The 16,690-nt window shown below is 62.6% G+C and overlaps 2 protein-coding genes across 4 annotated transcripts; one reads left to right on the top strand and one right to left on the bottom strand.

The window, feature by feature from the left end:
* Window positions 1-1,216: 1,216 nt before the first annotated feature.
* Window positions 1,217-7,204, bottom strand: NOC4L (nucleolar complex associated 4 homolog). The gene is made up of 15 exons (XM_079942136.1): window positions 6,969-7,204; window positions 6,520-6,640; window positions 5,922-6,028; window positions 5,548-5,655; window positions 5,230-5,379; window positions 5,046-5,145; window positions 4,931-4,965; window positions 4,561-4,611; window positions 4,369-4,480; window positions 4,161-4,221; window positions 3,905-4,015; window positions 3,582-3,742; window positions 3,410-3,492; window positions 3,009-3,122; window positions 1,217-2,922 (listed from the first exon to the last, which is right to left on the bottom strand). Exons 1-15 carry the CDS (start codon window positions 7,083-7,085, stop codon window positions 2,803-2,805), a joined length of 1,551 nt encoding a protein of 516 aa, XP_079798262.1. The 5' UTR covers window positions 7,086-7,204; the 3' UTR covers window positions 1,217-2,802.
* On the top strand, window positions 7,048-16,294 carry DDX51 (DEAD-box helicase 51). Of its 3 annotated transcripts, none has more exons than XM_079942134.1 (16): window positions 7,048-7,549; window positions 7,632-7,783; window positions 8,779-8,929; window positions 9,245-9,390; window positions 9,502-9,573; window positions 9,668-9,774; window positions 9,939-10,047; window positions 10,117-10,262; window positions 10,393-10,591; window positions 10,669-10,784; window positions 10,866-10,982; window positions 11,172-11,273; window positions 11,387-11,450; window positions 11,530-11,664; window positions 11,888-13,187; window positions 13,317-16,294. In XM_079942134.1, the coding sequence occupies exons 1-15, from the start codon at window positions 7,171-7,173 to the stop codon at window positions 11,912-11,914; spliced, it is 2,022 nt and encodes a 673-aa protein (XP_079798260.1). In that variant the 5' UTR covers window positions 7,048-7,170; the 3' UTR covers window positions 11,915-13,187; window positions 13,317-16,294. The 3 variants fall into 3 exon arrangements, with proteins under 3 accessions (XP_079798260.1, XP_079798259.1, XP_079798261.1); XM_079942135.1 differs by having other exon boundaries at window positions 7,391-7,549; window positions 8,779-8,948; XM_079942133.1 differs by having other exon boundaries at window positions 9,939-10,262.
* The last annotated feature ends 396 nt before the right edge of the window (window positions 16,295-16,690 follow it).

Here is a 16,690-nt window from a genome sequence, read left to right as displayed (position 1 = left end):
GAAACAGGAGAGGTCAGGATACACACCATTCACGGGCGACAGAAAGTTCTAGAACTATATACAGGCAATGGTCACATGTCATGGATGCACAAATGCCACTGACTCATGCATTTTTATAAATTTATTTTATCTATTTTTGGCTGCACTGGTCTTCATTGCAGTGGCTTCTCTTGTTGCAGAGCGCAGGCTCTAGGCACACGGGCTTCGGTAGTTGTGGCTCACGGGCTCTGGAGCGCAGCCTCAGTAGTTGTGGTGCACGGGCTCAGTAGCTGTGGATCGCGGGCTCTAGAGCACAGGCTCAGTAGTTGTGGCGCACGGGCTTAGTTGCTCTGCGGCATGTGGGACCTTCCCAGACCAGGGCTCGAACCCGTGTCCCCTGCGTTGGCAGGTGGATTCTTAACCACTGTGCCACCAGGGAAGCCCCTGAATCACGCATTTTACAGTGGTTAGTTTGATGTTTTGTGGATTTCACTTTAACTTCTAAAATTTAGTGCATCTCAAATATCAAACGGGGCATACTTAAGCTAAAAAGGTATTCATTGTGTCTGAAATCTTTTTTTAAGCAATTTGTAAAAACTGGACCTAGGAAACAACAGCGTCCCCAGCGCCACAAACAAAACGTCTGCGTTGGCAGGTGGAGGGAGGCTTTGGGCAGGTGCACCTGGCCTCTCCCCCGGCGCGGGAAGCGTGAGGGTCTGTGCGGTGAAGTGGCAGCAGAGGAGAGGGTGGGTTACGGGGCTGGGGAGCGAGCAGGCTTCCTCATCTCCCCACACGCTGCCCTTTCACTTGAGCTCCTAGTTAGGCGCGTGCCGCTTTGTAACTTACAAAGGCCAGACAACCCGGGGCGGGGCTGTAGTTAAAGGAAAGGCAGCGGGCTTCCCCTTCGTCCTCCTCCCAGGGAGCCGCTGGCGGGCTGAGGCTGCCAGTCGCGGGTTCGCTGGTGCCTGTCTTTTCTTCTTTTTAAACATACAAACGTTTACTCTTTCTAAGCGCCTGCATTCTTGTCTCTGGGCTCAGAGGTGGGTTGCTCACAAGCGGCTCAGGATGGTCTCCTGGTACAGACCAGGGAGCCCCTATGTCCTCCGCCCTCAGGTACACCTGCCCGAGGCCCTTCCCTCCCTCCGCCCGCCCACGTAGACATCTTCCTTGATCCCAGGTGGTTCCAAAGCCCTTGAAAGTCTGAGCTTGTACCTCCCCTGGAGCCAGGAGCCCTGCAGTCAGCCCCATGTGCCCCGGAGGCTGTCCCGGCCACCCCTCAGGCTCCTGAAGGACAGGCAGAGCCCCAGCGGTGGCCCCAGTCCCCCCGTTCAGTTCTTACCTCCAACCTACCACGCGGCCTCCCAGCCAACCTCACAGCTGCTGGGAGGGGCACTCTCACCCCTCTTCCCCCACGGACAACCAGGGCCAGAGGACAGGAAATGGGGACCTGCCGGAGGGCAAACACGGCAGAGTGCAGCTGCCCGGGCACCAGCGCGGCTACGGGCCACAGCCAGGACCTACGGGAGCGCAGGACGCCGAATGCAGACAAGACCAAGAGAGACCGTTCAAGTGTTTTGTAGTTTGTAAATTTTTTTACACAGTGGCATTTTTCAAGAAAAGCGGGAGGCCTCAGGCCATCCAGCACTGCCCCCTGGCATCCCCACACAAGGCACGGCGGCCTCTGGCCCACTGGACACTCCTGGTGCCAGACGGCCCGGCTCTCTCAAGACCGCCCACCCCCGCCCCCCGCTCCAGGCAAGCCCTGCGCCCCAGGGACAAGGCGGTTTCCAGCTCAGTAACAGACGTGGGAAGACGGGTGAAGGGCACCGGGGCCACGTGGTGTGCTGCTACCAGCAGGGTGCACTGGGACCCCGGGCCGGTGGGGGGTACCTGGACACCAGACTGGCGGAACCCTTCCCTGCTGTGACTCCAGGGTGCCCACCACGAGCTCCCACCCTGCTCCCCGGGGGGAGGGGCAGGGCGGGGCCAGGAGTGGGGCACAGGAGGCGGAGGGCAGCGAGGTGTCTTATCTCCCTGTGGGCTGCCCCACCCCGTGCCCCCACCAGCCCCTGCCAACCGTGGGCCGGCTCCAGGCATGTGCCGGACCAAGTGGGTTTTTTAAAGGAAACAGGGTCACTACCAGAGCCGGAAAACCCACCACCTTTGGCAGAAGAGAAACCTCTAAAAGATAACCGTGGAAACAACCGGGCTGCTGGCCCACTCCGCTCAGGGGATGGAGGAATGAACCAGCCCCGCCTGTAACCCCTCGATGGGGCAGACGCTCACCCCCGGACTCACTGTGCTTCTGGGGACAAAGGTGACCTCAGTAGGGCCTGGCCAGGCACAGAGAGCTCGTGCCCCTCTCTGTGCTCCCCGTCGAGACTGACCGGGGCACAGAGCCACCCCGTCACTCCCACGTCACAGTCTAACTGCAGCAGACAGGCTCTCACGGCCGCCCCGTGTCAGGAAGCACAGCGATGCAGAGAGCCTGGCGCGTCTTGGGGGGGAATCGCGGGGGCCGACAAAAGCCACGACCCGGCGCGCTTGTAACTTGAGGCCCCGGAAGCAGGGGCTGCCCTGCAGCGCCCCCCATACCCCACCTCGCCCCTCCCCACCAGGCCGCAGGGAAGGGAGGGCCCCGAGCAGCACCCTCCGGTGAGGCCAGCAGGGTAGGCGGGTGGAGGGGCGGCAGGTGGACGGCACTCTGACCCCAGCCCCAGGGGCACAGGTGAAGGACCTGCACCTCCCGAGACCCCCGCCCACCAGCACCCCCCAGCAGCTTTCCCACAAGACCATCTGTCGGGGGCAGCGGGGCGCGCAGGGTCAGCTCAGCGTGAAGTGCTGGGCACAGAGGTCGCCCCGCCGGCCCAGCAGGCCCTGGGCCGGGATGAACTCCAATGGCACTGGCTCGGGCCCTTTTTTCTGCAGGTCCTGCTCGAATATCTGCGGGGCGGGGACAGGCGGCCGGTCAGGCGCCCCGCGCTGCACGGCCCTCACTGCCCAGCGCCCGGCCCGCCTCACAGCCTCACCTGGAAGGCGGTGAGCTCCAGAAGCGGCGCGATGCTGACCTCGGCTTCGGACAGCGCCTGGCTAATGGCGCTGGCGGCCTTGGACACCTCGGGGTGGTAATGCTGCTGGAGGGCCTGGAGAGGCACGTGGGATGTCACCGCCCCCCGTGGGCAAAGCAAGGGGCACAGGACGCACTGAGCAGGGGACCATCCCACCCCCTCCGCAGGCCAGGGACAGGACAGACGGAGGCAAAGGCTCCCCTGGGTGAGCGAAGTGACAAGGCAAGGTGGGATCCTTGGGGACCTGGAAGAGATGCTGGCAGAGGCGTGCAGGTGGGACTGGGTGGGAGGCCGAGGGGGAGCGCCCAGGTGGGGCGGCTCCAGGAAGCCCAGGGACTGACCGGCAGGCAGGGCGCCCTCACCTGCAGCTCCCACAGGGAGCTCTCCAGGGCTCGGCTCCGGGCAGGGTCCTCCTCTCGGGGGTCATAGGGGTCGGCGTCCAGCTCTAGGAACGAGACCCAGGCTCCAGTCTGCCACCTGCACCCACGTGCTGGCCTCTTGGCCAGGCCTCCCAGGGGCTCCGGCCACACTCACCAGGGCCCCTGGGGCGGTGCACGAGGACGCGGCAGGCTGGGTGTCTGCGCAGCAGGTTGCAGATAAAGGGCAGGACCGTGAGTAGAGCCTCGGGGGGCGCTGTCAGGGCCAGGCGGGCCAGGCGCTTGGTGAAGGCAGCCACCAGGTAGGCAGGCAGATGCCTGGGGGGGCGGGGGGGGGGAGGCGTAAGACTCCACCCCTCCGTGCCAGTCCCCAGCTCCCCTCCTGGCCTGCGGGCCCGCAGCCCCACAGGGATGGGCGGGGCCCAGGCAGCACTGCGGCTCTGAGCCAGGCCAGGTGTCCCCAGCCCCGCCCCCACTCACGAGGACGACAGGAAGAGGTCAGCCAGGTGGAAGAAGCGCGCCCGGTACTTGACGTGGAAGACAGACGGGTCGAGCAAGCCATACAGCTTCCGGTAGAAGTCAGGGTACTCCCTGGCGGGGGAGGTGGGTGACGGAGCACGTGTCGGGGCAGAGCCACAAACAGAACAGATCAGGAATCCCGGTCGGGGTCACGGATGAACGTCACGGATGAACGGGCAGAGCTGAAAAGCCCTCAGACCCCGAGGCGGACACTCACAGGTTGTGCTTATGAATCAGGATGAAAAGTCCGTTCAAAGCCAGGAGGCTGACGGCTCCACCTGCAGACAGACGCGCAGCCGTGGAGCCCAACCTGACGGCACACCCCCGCCGGCTGCCTGGCCCGGGGCTGCAGAGCCCCCCGCCACCGCCGCCGCCCTGGTCCCGCTGCTCCCGGCTCCGGGGCCCACCAGGCGCTCCCTGCTCACCGACGTCACAGGCGCGGGCGAGGAAGTCGATCATGAGGCTGGGCTGCGCCAGGTGAGGCAGGATGGAGTCATGCATGATCACCAGCACCTTCTTGCAGATGCGGAGAGGCAGCTGCCGGAAGCAGCAGTCAGGTCGGTGCGGCCCGCCCCGCCTGCTGGAGCCCAGCCCCGGGGTCCCTCCCCCACCCCTACCTGGTGCTTGAGGAAGCCGAGCCACATCTGCTGGAAGGCCTTCCTGTGCTCCTGCGGGGAGGCGGCAGGGTGGGCGTGCCCACGCTCCCAGTCGTGCCCACTCTCCTCCTGCCTCCGCTACGGAGCCAGGAACTAAGAAACCCCAGCGAGAGAACACCTCCCTCTCGGCCACAGGCCCTGTGTTCACAGCCGCCCTGGCAGTGACACTCAGCCCCAGAGAGGTCTGGGCAGGCCGCCTCTGACCTCCAGGAACCGTGCCTGGGCCCTCGGGGCCTCCTGTGACCCCGGTGGCTGACAAGGCCAGGAAGGGGGCGCTAGCCCAGGACCGGGGGATTCCCAGGGAAACCACCACCCACCCAGAGCGTCTCACCCTCAGATGAACGACCTTCCACTTGTCCGAGAGCTCTGCAGATAAAGCGAGGGATCACCCGACATGGGAGAAGGCCGGGGCCCTGCCCTCCCGCCCTCCCAGCCCCGGCGCTTACCCGCGTGCTTCACGTAGAAGCTGGGGGGGGCGCTCTCCTGGCGGGGCAGGCTCACGGAGGACAGCAGCGTGAAGGCGTTGTTCCAAAAAGCGAGGGGCACCTGCCGCAGACCTGGCCTGAGCACCTGGACGCCGCGTGCCCGTCACCCCCCTGGCCCCATCCTCCCCGGACCCAGGCGGCTCACCTCAGGGCGCCCATCAGTGGCCCGGGCCACAGCGTCCGCCGCGGCCTGCATCGTGTGGTAGCGGATGTCGTCGTGTTCCAGGTACTCCCGGAACTGACAGACCAACAGGGAGCGGTCCTCTTCTGGAGAGAGCAGGCCTCCTACCACCGACTGCAGGGGAGGGGGAACAAGGTGGTGAGCACCTCTCTGACCCCCAGGACAGGCGGCCCAGGTGTGGAGCTCACATAGCAGAGTCTGGGGAGGGCTTCCAGAGGCCCCCCAAACCCCACAACCCACAGGCAGCCGGGGAGACCCGCAAGCGGGCAGCCTGGGCCTCACCTTGAAGAGCTGGTAGGGGAACAGATAGTTGCCTTCCCACTTGGGCTTCTCCAGGGGGTGTTCGCCCTCCAGCTGCACGAACTTCATGAGGGTGCTGAGGGCCAGCTCCTAGGAGGGGTGGCAAAGGGACCGCGAGGCGCCCGCCACACGTCACCCCTGCAGACAGGCCCACAGAGCTCCCCCGGCCCTCAGGCCTGAACACCCGCAAGATAAAGCTCCTGTGAGAATCAGGAGACAGGACGGACGCAGCCACACCCAGAGGAACCAGCCACAGAAGGAGACAGCACCCTCACCTGGACCGGCACCTGCAGCCACGGCCCCAGACCCCTCGCAGACCCCTGCGCGGGCAAGCAAGGCTAGCGGCCCAGACTCACCTTGATCCGAAAGGAGGAGCGAGCCAAGAGCTCCCCCAGGCGGTTGCAGCAGCTGTGGTACCGGTGCCGCATCCACACCCTGTACTTGCGAGTGGCCCCCCGGGACCCTGCAGGTGGGGCAGGGCGGTCAGCCCACACCGACGCCCGCACACGCCAGCCGGGACCCAGCCCCACCCTCCCCCTGCCCTCTACTCAGCCCAGCCGAGGAATGAGTGAAAAACGAGTCACTGTGGTTCCAGACCTGGGGCAGGACCAGCACGTTCCCCCAGGCAGGATCCTCTCTCCTTTCACCCCAAGACCCAGACGCGCCAAGGCCTGAGCCACAGAACTCTAAGCCTCCATGGAATTAACAGCCAACTACACGCATCATCGAATCCCACAAGAGGCGCAAAACAGGACCAACAGTTCCACCCCACCCAACCTTTACTTACACCTGGCTTCAACGTCCCTATTACCCACCCCTTGCCCCAAACACAATCTCCCGATCCCACCAACCCGCATGGCCTATGATGGAGTTCTGGGGCGGGGGGGGGCTCATCCAATGTTAGCAAGATCCCCCTCTAACCTTGTCAGAAACCAGGCCCTCCTGGACACTGACCTGCCATGACCATCTCCTCAGAGGGCAGCTGGCCCACAAACAGCTCTCCGCGGGCCAGCAGGGCCCCGAAAAGTCGGCTGCATGCACGCACCGCTTCGTGGACCTCCTCCTGGTCCTCAGACTGCGGGGAGATGCCGGTCGCGGGGTGCCCCGCCTGAAGCTGTGGCCCCTGCCCCCTTTCCCGACCAGGACCCCAGCCCCACCCCACCCCACCCCTGAGCCCGCGTGACCCTCCCATCCCACCTCTGCCAAACCCCGCACCCGACCCTCCAACCTGGGAGCCCTGCGAGACTGGAGAATACCCCCAGAAAAGTCCTGAACCCCGCTTTGCAATTAGCTGCCGCATTCCGAACCCAAGCCCCACCTCGTCAGAGCCCGAGAAGGCCCCCATTCTGGTCTCCAACCCCGGGACCCGGCCGCGACCCCCGCCGCTCCCCACGGGCCCCCACCTGCAGCACGGCCAGGATGTCGAACACGGCGTTGGCCTTGCCTCGGTTTGCCAGCACCGCCTCCACCAGGCGGCCCAGCGCCCGGCGCGCGCCCCCAGGGCCGGCTTCCCCTTCCATGCCGCCACCCCACGCGGCAGAGACCAACTCAGCCGCCCACCGGCTCCGCCTCCCGGCGCGCCACTGACGTCACCGCCGGCGCCTGATGACGTCTCGCCCCGCCTCCTCGTCATCGTGGCGCGTCGGGCCGGACTGGCGCGCGGCGGGTGGCATGGCGCTCTTCCACGTTGCGCGGTACGCGGGCCCCGAGGCGGCCGGGGCGGAGGCCGAGGCGGACGGCCGGGCTCGCGCGCTGCTGGAGCGGCTGCGGTGCCGGGCCCGAGAGCGGGAGCTGCAGAAGCAGCCGCCGCAGCAAGAACCCTCGGAGCCCGCGGAGGCCGCGCAGACCGCTCAGGCGGCGGGGAAGCGGCGACGGCGGCCGCGCAGAACGCGGAGGCGCAAGAGCGGCGGGGCGCCGGGGAGGCCGCACGCACCTCCCTGCAAGCGGCGGAAGGCGGACGACGAGGATGAGGACGCGGGCGCAGGTAGGGCCTCGCGGGGCGGGGCCCTGGGACTCGGGACCGCGTGGGGCTGACGCGCCGCCCCGCCCCCGTTTCTGCCGCGCAGAGAGCAGCGAGGAGGCGCCGGCGGGGAACAGCGTGGGCGCCGAAGCCGCGGGGTCGCCGGAGGGCCAGGGCGGACAGCCCCCCGAAGAGGCTTCTGGTCCCCCAGCCCACGCCCTGGTGCTCGGGGGCTTCGGGAGGAGCAAGGCGCCAAAGGTGAGCGGCCCCGGGGGGAGGCTGCAGCGCTGGGGGGGCTGTCGTTACCGCGGCTTGTGTTCGTGGGACGGCTTGGAGGACGGTGCTTTCGCCTGATGGGTGTATGGTTTGTGTTCGGTGAGTGAACACCTGAGCCGGCCGACTGCTGATGTCTTAGCATCCTCGTTTACGGTTTGAATCCTGTGCAAACTCGGCACTTCTACTTTCAATTGTAAGAGTTCTCTTTCTTTTCTGAAACCAGCGGGTTGACTTGGTTTCCGTACTGCTGTCACAGAGATCTCTCTAAACAGCTTCGCTTCCTTGGTGTACATTTAAGGAGCTTCCACTGTGCTCACCAATCTAGCGAACAAAATGGGAGATCCTACCAGGCCTACCAGGTTCCTGGGCGAGTAGCAGATTTATGTCAGCATAAGATTTCAGTAGTCGAATACGTGAGTTAAAGGATGTCTGGAGCGTGATCGTCATCATGAAGAATAAGAGAGGCTGGGCAGAGTGCCCTTGGGGAGATCCACTTTGAGTTGGAATCAGAAGACAGGGATCAGCCTGGTTAAGGTGTGGTGGGGGCAGGGGGGTGTGTGCCAGGGAGAGGGCCGAGTTGGGGCAAAGGCCCTGAGGTAGCAATGAGTTTGTTGTGTAAAACGACAGAGGGTTTGTACCGTTGGTGCAGAGCCAGTGATAGCAAACAGGTCACAGGCACCTTGCGGGTGTAGTCCGGAGCACAGCTGTCATTGGGGCACGGGTGTTACTAGGTGCGAAGGTGCCCCTGGGTGGTCTGGCTCAGGGAGTGGCGCTTTCTGGTATGTATTTTTCACGCCTTTTAAAGGCTTCACGGAGAGTGAGACGTGGGCGGTCTAGGAGAAGCTAGAAAGCTTGTCTCTTTCCTGCGGTCTCTTCAGCCTGAGTGTCTTGAGCGCTTGGCTCATGGGGCCCTGCTCTGCTGGCCTGGCGGGTTTGGGAGCGTTCACCGCATCTCTTTCTCTTTCCCTCTGTGATAGGTCCAGCCTTTCCTGCCAGCGTGGCTGGCTGAGCCAAGCTGCGTTGGAAAGAGTGTCACCGAAGGCCTGGTGCCTATTGAGGATATCCCGGAAGTCCACCCGGACCTGCGGAAGAGGCTGCGGGCTCAGGGCATCTCGTCCTACTTTCCAGGTGCCCCTGCCCTGCGCAGGTGGGGTGGGGTGGCGGTGGGAGCAGGGTTTCCTTCCAGAGCATCTTCTCCCAGAACCGGGCAAGGCCCTCGCTCAGCAGCTGTCCACGCAGGCAGCCTGTGCACACGTCCGGTGGCAGGTGTGGTCCTGGCCTCGGCACCTCCAGCCTCTCAGCACTCCGGGAGGCTCTGGTGCGGACCTTGAGCGAGAGCCCAGCCCAGAGGTCACAGACAGGGAGGCGGCCGTCTCTGGTGCCTGTGCTGGTACTGGGTGTCCCTGCACCGATGTGACGTGCGTCTCGCCGTTCCTTGTCCAGTGCAGGCAGCAGTGATTCCCGCTCTCCTGGAGAGCGCAGCCAACGGGTTTCTGGTAAGCAGAGGCGGCTACCGGCCTAGCGACCTCTGTGTGTCTGCCCCAACGGGCAGTGGGAAGACACTGGCCTTCGTCATCCCCGTGGTGCAGGTGAGCGCAGAGAGCCCTCGCCCTCCAGGCGGGTCTGCAGGCAGGAGCGGCTGACGCGGGCGCGGGCGGACGCGGGGGGCGGGCTGACGCGGGCGGCTGTCTACCCCGCAGGCCCTGCTACGGCGAGCCGTGTGCCAGGTTCGGGCCCTGGTTGTGCTGCCGACCAAGGAGCTGGCCCAGCAGGTACGTGGGCCCATGCCTGGAGGTCAGAGCCGGGGGCTTCGTCACTGCGGCGCGGGGCCTCGGGTCGCGCTGTTCATGGCTGCTTTTCCTCCAGGTGAGCAAAGTGTTCAGCGTCTACACAGATGCCACTCCTCTTCGGGTCGCCCTGGTCACCGGGCAGAAGTCGCTGGCCAAGGAGCAGGAGAGTCTCGTGCAGGACACGTAGGTTCCTCTGGTCTGTGGGCTCCTCCAAGAGGTGGGCTCGCTCTGCAGCCGCATCGTAGCCATCTGGCCCCGGGGAGCAGAGCGCTGCCGTCCACAGGGTCCCCACGTCGGGGGGGTGGTCAGTGCAGGGCGGCCCTCCTGAGCCACTCTCCGCTCCACAGAGCAGATGGCTTCCGCTGCCTGGCAGACATCGTGGTGGCCACCCCTGGCCGCCTGGTAGACCACGTCGAGCAGACCCCAGGATTCAGCCTCCAGCATCTCCGCTTCCTGGTAGGTGGCCCACGTGGAGGGAGGCCCGGGCCCAGACCCGAAGCTGACCACGGCCCCCCCGCCCCGCAGGTCATCGATGAGGCCGACCGCGTGATAGACAGCATGCACCAGGCCTGGCTGCCGCGGGTGGTGGCCGCGGCCTTTCCCAGTGAGGGCAGTAGGGATCCCTTTGCTCTGCTCCAGAGAACACAGCCCCGGGCTGTGACTGCAGCCAGGTACCAGGCCCTGCACTCTGCTCTGCGCCCAGTGGGGCCGCCCTGAGCTGGTCCCCTCCGCTGTCCCCCGTCTGAGACGCTCTCCCACCAGGCTGGGGTGCTGCTTTCCTAGCGTGCCCTCCCTTTCCAGCGTCTGCTGCCCCCAGATGCCACTGCAGAAACTACTCTTCTCAGCCACTCTGACCCAGAACCCCGAAAAGCTGCAGCAGCTCGGCCTCTACCGGCCCCGGCTCTTTTCCACGGGGTCGGTGCACGGGGGCCTCAGAGACCCCGACGTGGACGTGGCCGGGGACTTGGGCGGGAAGTATACCTTCCCTGCGGGGCTCACGGTGAGCAGGGCACTTGGAGGGGGGAGGGGGCGTGTCTAGGCACCGGGCTGTGGCCAACCTCGCACCGTCCCCCGCAGCATCGCTACGTGCCCTGCAGCCTCCGTCTCAAACCGTTGGTCGTCCTGCACCTGATCCTGGAGATGAATCTCTCAAGGGTTCTGTGTTTCACCAACTCCCGTGAGAACTCCCACAGGTGAGGCCCGCGTGGTGCAGGGACTGGAGGGGAGAGGAGGTGGTTCTCCCAGCCCACCCGGCTCTGGCCTCTCCCGTCCAGGCTCTTTCTGCTAGTCCAGGCTTTTGGGGGCGTGCGCGTGGCCGACTTCTCCTCCCGCTACGGGCCTGGCGCTAGGAAGCTGATCTTGAAGCGCTTTCAGCAGGGGAAGATCCAGCTGTGAGTACCTGGGAAGACAGGCCGGGGTCCTGCTCTGGGGAGGGCGCTCGCTCCGGCGTCAGCCTGGGTTCCTGAAGGGCGCCTCGGGCCCTCCCCAGCTCCGTGGCGGGGTCCCCAGCAGGGCGGGAAGGGGCGTGTGTCCCTGCTCCCGGCCTCAGGCAGGGCCCGTGGCCCCTTGTGTCCTGCCAGCCTCATCAGCACCGACGCCACGGCCCGCGGCATCGATGTGCAGGGCGTGCAGCTGGTGGTGAACTACGACGCCCCCCAGTACCTGCGGACCTACGTGCACCGGTGCGGGACTGGCCTTGGGTCTGGGGAGGGGGTGGCTTGTGGAGAAAGCCTGGTCCCAACAGCCCTCAGGGGCTGGGGGCCACGGCTCTGGAGGAGGCTGTGCTCCGTTTCAGGGTTGGAAGAACCGCCCGCGCCGGAAAATCCGGACAGGCCTTCACGCTGCTCCTCGAGGTGCAGGTCAGCCTGGGGGTCTCAGCCCGAGGTGGGGCCCAGGCGGGGCGGGAGCCTCTTCCCCTCACGTGCTCCTTCCCCGCAGGAGAGGAGGTTCGTCCGGATGCTCAGGGAAGGCGGGGTGCCCAGGCTCGAGCGGCACGACGCCCCCAGTGAGCTCCTGCAGCCGCTGGTCCCACGGTACCAGGAGGCCCTGTCCCAGCTGGAGAGGGCCATCAGGGTGAGGCGCCACGGGGGCTCGTCTTGGGACAGCCGAGGTGGAGGGAGGAGACGGCAGGGGGCCCCACGGCCCGGAGGGGTCCGGCACCGAACTGGCTTTCCGAGCGGGCGTGGGGATGGGGCGTCTCTGCCCTCGGGGGTGGAGGGCGGGGCCGGCCGCAAGGAGTGAGCGGCGGGTGGCGCCTGCCAACCCCTGCCAACTGCCACCCCCGCCACCCCCGCAGGAGGAGCAGAGGCAGAAGGCAGCCTAGGCCGGGGCTCTGCCCTCGTGGTGGGGGAGCCGCCTCCTTTCTGGAAACATCCCGAGCACCGGTTGCTGGACGCACGAGCAGGAGACGGGGATTCCTCAGCTGAGCGAGCCTCGGTCCCCAAGCACGCTGCTGCCCTGGACACAAGGCTCCGGCCCAGGCCTGAGACCTTCCAGGGGGCACAAGGTCAGCCCCCTGTCGGGTGGTCTTTCTGGAAGCAAGTCTCCAGTGAAACTGTTTACACTCCCCCGGAGCTGACGGGGTGGCGTCTGCCACGCGTTAGGCTGTAAGTTGGGGATCAGCCTTGAGGTACCTTCAGGAATTCAGTTCTTCTAACAGCGTAAGCCACCACCCTGCGTGGGAGAGGTGGCCCTGAGTCCCTCGCTGTTGGGGTGAACGGCCGGCTGCTAAGTAGCCGTTCCCCGCAAGGCGTCACAGAGACCGGAGGATGCGCTGCGAGGTCATCGTGGCTGTACTTCACGATTAGTCATCGCGTGTGTGAGACGAGTGTCCAGGAAACAGGCTTCAGAGCACTGACCGCCGTCTCTGAGAAAGCTTCGTTTCCAAGAGTCACGTGTTGACAGAGCCTTAATGGGAATGAACCGCAGCTCCTTGTGTTGGCAGAATCACCACCATGAGTCCTGGCGTCCCGTGTGCTCGCTGTCGCCCGAGTGGACGTCATGGGGCAGAGTGGGCAGCTTACGGGAGAGCACGCGGACCAGGACTCGGGTCGCACCAGCCCGGACCTCTCGGGGCTGTAAACGCACCCTGCATACCGAACCCGCTCACATTTCAGTCCAGGCTTCGCACGGGACCCGGGGGGCGGCACAGCCATGCACAGCCTCTGAGAGGCGGCTTCCCAGTCTGTGGATTGTATCTCAATAAAGCATCTGTTTAAAAACACATACGGACTTCTTCCCTGGTGACGCAGTGGTTAGGAATCTGCCCACCAATGCAGGGGACACAGGTTCAAACCCTGGTCCGGGAAGATCCCACATGCCGCAGAGCAACAAAGCCCGGGTGCCACAACTACCGAGCCTGCATTCTAGAGCCCACGAGCCACAACTACTGAGCCTGTGTGCCACAACTGCTGAGCCTGTGCTCTAGAGCCCGCGAGCCACAACTACCGAATCCTGTGCACCTAGAGCCCATGCTCCGCAACAAGAGAAGCCACCGCAATGAGAAGCCCGCGCACCGCAACGAAGAGTAGCCCCCGCTCGCCGCAACTAGAGAAAGCCCCCGTGCAGCAATGAAGACCCAATGCAGCCAAAAATAAGTAAGTAAATTAATTTTTTTAAATAAATAAATAAAATTAAAAAAAATAGTGAACACACGTGCCCCTCGGTGATAGGATTGCTGGAAATAGCAGATTGCCTCCTCAGCCTGCCTTTTCTTTTACATTCAGTCACGCTTGTGTCAGAAGACGGGAAGAGGCCCAGGCAGGTGACTGAAGACAACGGCTGAGCTTTTAGAAGTTTCGTAATACTGATAATTGCCAGCAGAACAAAGAATTCCGATGTCACCTTTACTGAGCATTGCGGAGTGGCCGGGCGCGTGGGGACAGGAGAGAAGCTGCAGCGTGTGCGGAGGCCCCGAGCCTGCCCACGGGTTCCGGGAAGAGGTTGAAGTGGAGGCTGGGGGCTGGGAGCATGCAGCCACTCATGGGGGCACCGCAGGCGCTGCCGCTGCCGCGGGAGACTGAGCAGAAGCACCTCGGCTGTGGCCTGTCCCGAGCCTTCCTGCCCCTCACTTCCGGGAGGGGGGGCCCGGGAGTAGCAAAGTGACCACTAGGCGGAAACGACATTGCCTGCTTTCGCCCTTCACTTTGAACTTGGGAGATACAGGGCCTCCGCTGCACCTGCTGGGTCTCTGGGGCCTTGGGCATCTGGGAGACGGGCGGTAGTGGTGTCTTCAAGGCAGGCTGCGGTGTGCAGGTCACTTTGCTGTTGGGTTTCAACAGCGACTTGCTGGGCATTTATCTGGAAAAGAAGACGACTTCAGAGAAAAGCAAAGTAGCAGGAATTAACAGCGTGTAAGCCAGTCACTCATACTGCAAAACAAACTCATAGAAAGAGAGATCAGGTTTGTCATTACCAGAAGCAGGGGGATTGGATGAGACGGTCGAAAGGTACAAACTTCCCTTTATTAGGTAAATAAGTATTAGGAATGTAATGTACAACATGACAAATATAACACTGCTGTAGGTTACCCATGATGTGTATGAGAGCTGTTAAGAGTAAATCCTGAGTTCTCACCACAAGGAAAACTTTTTTTTTCTATTTAATGTTCTATCTGTGTGAGATGGCAGACGTTCGTTAAACTTTGATAATCACTCCATGATGTGTAAGTCAGGTCATTATGCTGCACACCTTAGACGTATACAGTGCTGTATGTCAATGATATCTCAATACAACTGGGAGAAATAAGAAGCAAAGAGTGAAGGGGGCGCGAACGTGGCAGACCAGCCTCGCAGGCATTCCTGCTGCCACCGCACACACAGCAGGGTGGGCACAGATGCTCTGTGCTGGCAGGAACTGAGCTCACAAAGGCTCCAGGGGGACCTCAGACCCCGGAACTGCATCCCCCCGAGGGTTAGAACTGATCAGGGTTAGGACTGAGCAGGGCCGGGCCGGGACCCACCAGTCCAGCAGCTGTGCTGGTCGTCCGACGGCCCTGGGATGGCTGTTCGGCCCTCCTGGGGGGACCCCTCGGCCGGGCCGGCCCACGAGCACCGAGACACGCAGATGACAGCGTGGCCTTGGTGCAACCATTCTGCTGCCCTCGCCCCCCTGGGCACGCGGGGCAAGGATGGGGAGCGAGGCACCTGCAGGTCTCGTCACCCAGGAAGGCCCCAGGTGCTGCCTCTCAGAAGGCTGGAGGGGAGGTGCCACTCTGGTGCAGCGAAGGCTCCCTCCTGCTGAAGAGCAGTCTAGACTGTGCCCACCGGTGCTCCTGGGAGCGTTCCCTGGCAAGTGTGCAAAGGGGTGCTGTGGCCTGCCAGCTTCTCCCCCGGGCACATCGACGCCTTCTGGTACAAGAGACAGAGGAGGCGGGTGGCGAGGCCACAGCCGCAGCTCTGGACACATGTGCTGTGTCTGCGAACGCGCACCCCCAGAGCATCACGACAGAGCCGTGAAAAGGCAAATAAGGGGACTGTCAGGTACCATCCAATACTCCGTCTACGACTGGATGCTGCCCATCACCCCACACTCTCTGTGAATCCCTATTCCCGCTCCCTTCCCCCCACAGATCTAATGTATTTTATGCTTGGAATTATTTTATAGACCCCCGATCATGCGTCCCTGCAATAGAAATGTGCTCCAGAATTGACCACAAGGCTCTAAGTGTTCAAAAATAATAATCTTCTGGCCGCTGAGCCTGCGCGTCCGGAGCCTGTGCTCCGCAACGGGAGAGGCCACGACAGTGAGAGGCCCGCGTACCGCAAAATAATAATAATAATCGTCTGGATTGAGAAAGCGGTACAATTATTATTGGTATGCAAGTAATCAAAATGACAAGTGTATTACAGTTATGGTAAATAATTACTAAACATAAAAATTAAAATTTAATAGATGGAGAGGGCTAATCTGTTTTCTTCAGTTAGTTCCTATGCCCACAAGGCTCAGCGTCAACTCTATTCTTATTTTTCCAATTTATAAATCAAAACACTGAAAAAATCCCATTCCCATAAATAAACCGATGGCACCAGAGAGCTTTGTTGTCGAAACGTCACTCGATCCTTTGGTCCCTTTCTGAGCTCTGTGAGGTCTGTTGCCAAAATCTACGTCCAGTGCTCTCAGTTGGAAGGATGGGTCCTCCAGGTCGTGCGGAGACACAAAGCAGAAGCTGCCACCTGGAAGCCGCTGCATCCCCGCCCCCAGCCTTCCTGAGAGCGTCCTGTCCTCAGACTTGTGCCCACGCGAGCGGGCACGGTGGGTGGAGGGACACCCTAAAGCGGCTCCCGTGAAGCCATCCGCGCGGCACCCCACGGAGCCTCTGTTTATCCCAACTCTCGGAAGAACTCTCCGGTTTCTGTAGTTACCACTGAGAAGTTAGCCATCGGTCTAACTGTCCTTCTGCAGGTGATCTGTGTGTTCCCTCCACTCCTGTGACCTCTCCTTGCCTCCCGAGTTTACCGTTGGCCTAAATGTGTCTGCGGGGAATCTTTTCTTTATCCTGTTTGAGACCTTCTGGCTTTCCTGAATCTCTGGATTGGCACCGTAAGCCGGTTCTCGAACGTCCTCAGATATTACCTGTCTCGCATTCTCTTCTGGAACTCAACTCCGACATTAGACCTCTCACCCCTCTGCCATCTGTCTCTCCACGCATCTTTCTTTCTTCCTGTTCTTCGTGTTGCAGTAGGTTGATTTTCTCCAGATCTCTCTGTCACTAATTCTCAAATGTACTGTTTACTCTCCCATGAAGTTTTTAAAAACTGCAGTAGAATTTGCATACAGGGGACCTCTCTGGCAGTGCAGTGGTTAGGACTCCACGCTTCCACTGCAGGGGACACGAGTTCGATCCATGGTTGGAGAACTAAGATTCCACGTGCCACACAGCTTGGCCAAAAAATAAAATTCAAAATGTTCTAAATTAAAAAAAAATTTTAATAAAGAATTTGCATTGAGTAAAAATCACCCCCCCCCCCTTTTCCTGGCTGCACTGGGTCTTTGTTGCTGCGCGGGCTTCTCATTGTGGTGGCTTCTCTTGTTGCGGAGCACGGGCTCTAGGTGCGCAGGCTTCAGTAGTTGCAGCACGCGGGCTCGGTAGTTGTGGCGC

Source organism: Stenella coeruleoalba (assembly GCF_951394435.1).
Source record: "Stenella coeruleoalba genome assembly, chromosome: 14".
Taxonomy (NCBI): domain Eukaryota; kingdom Metazoa; phylum Chordata; class Mammalia; order Artiodactyla; family Delphinidae; genus Stenella; species Stenella coeruleoalba.
Note: the sequence above shows the minus strand (reverse complement) of the source record. Positions and strands in the feature narration are given on the sequence as shown.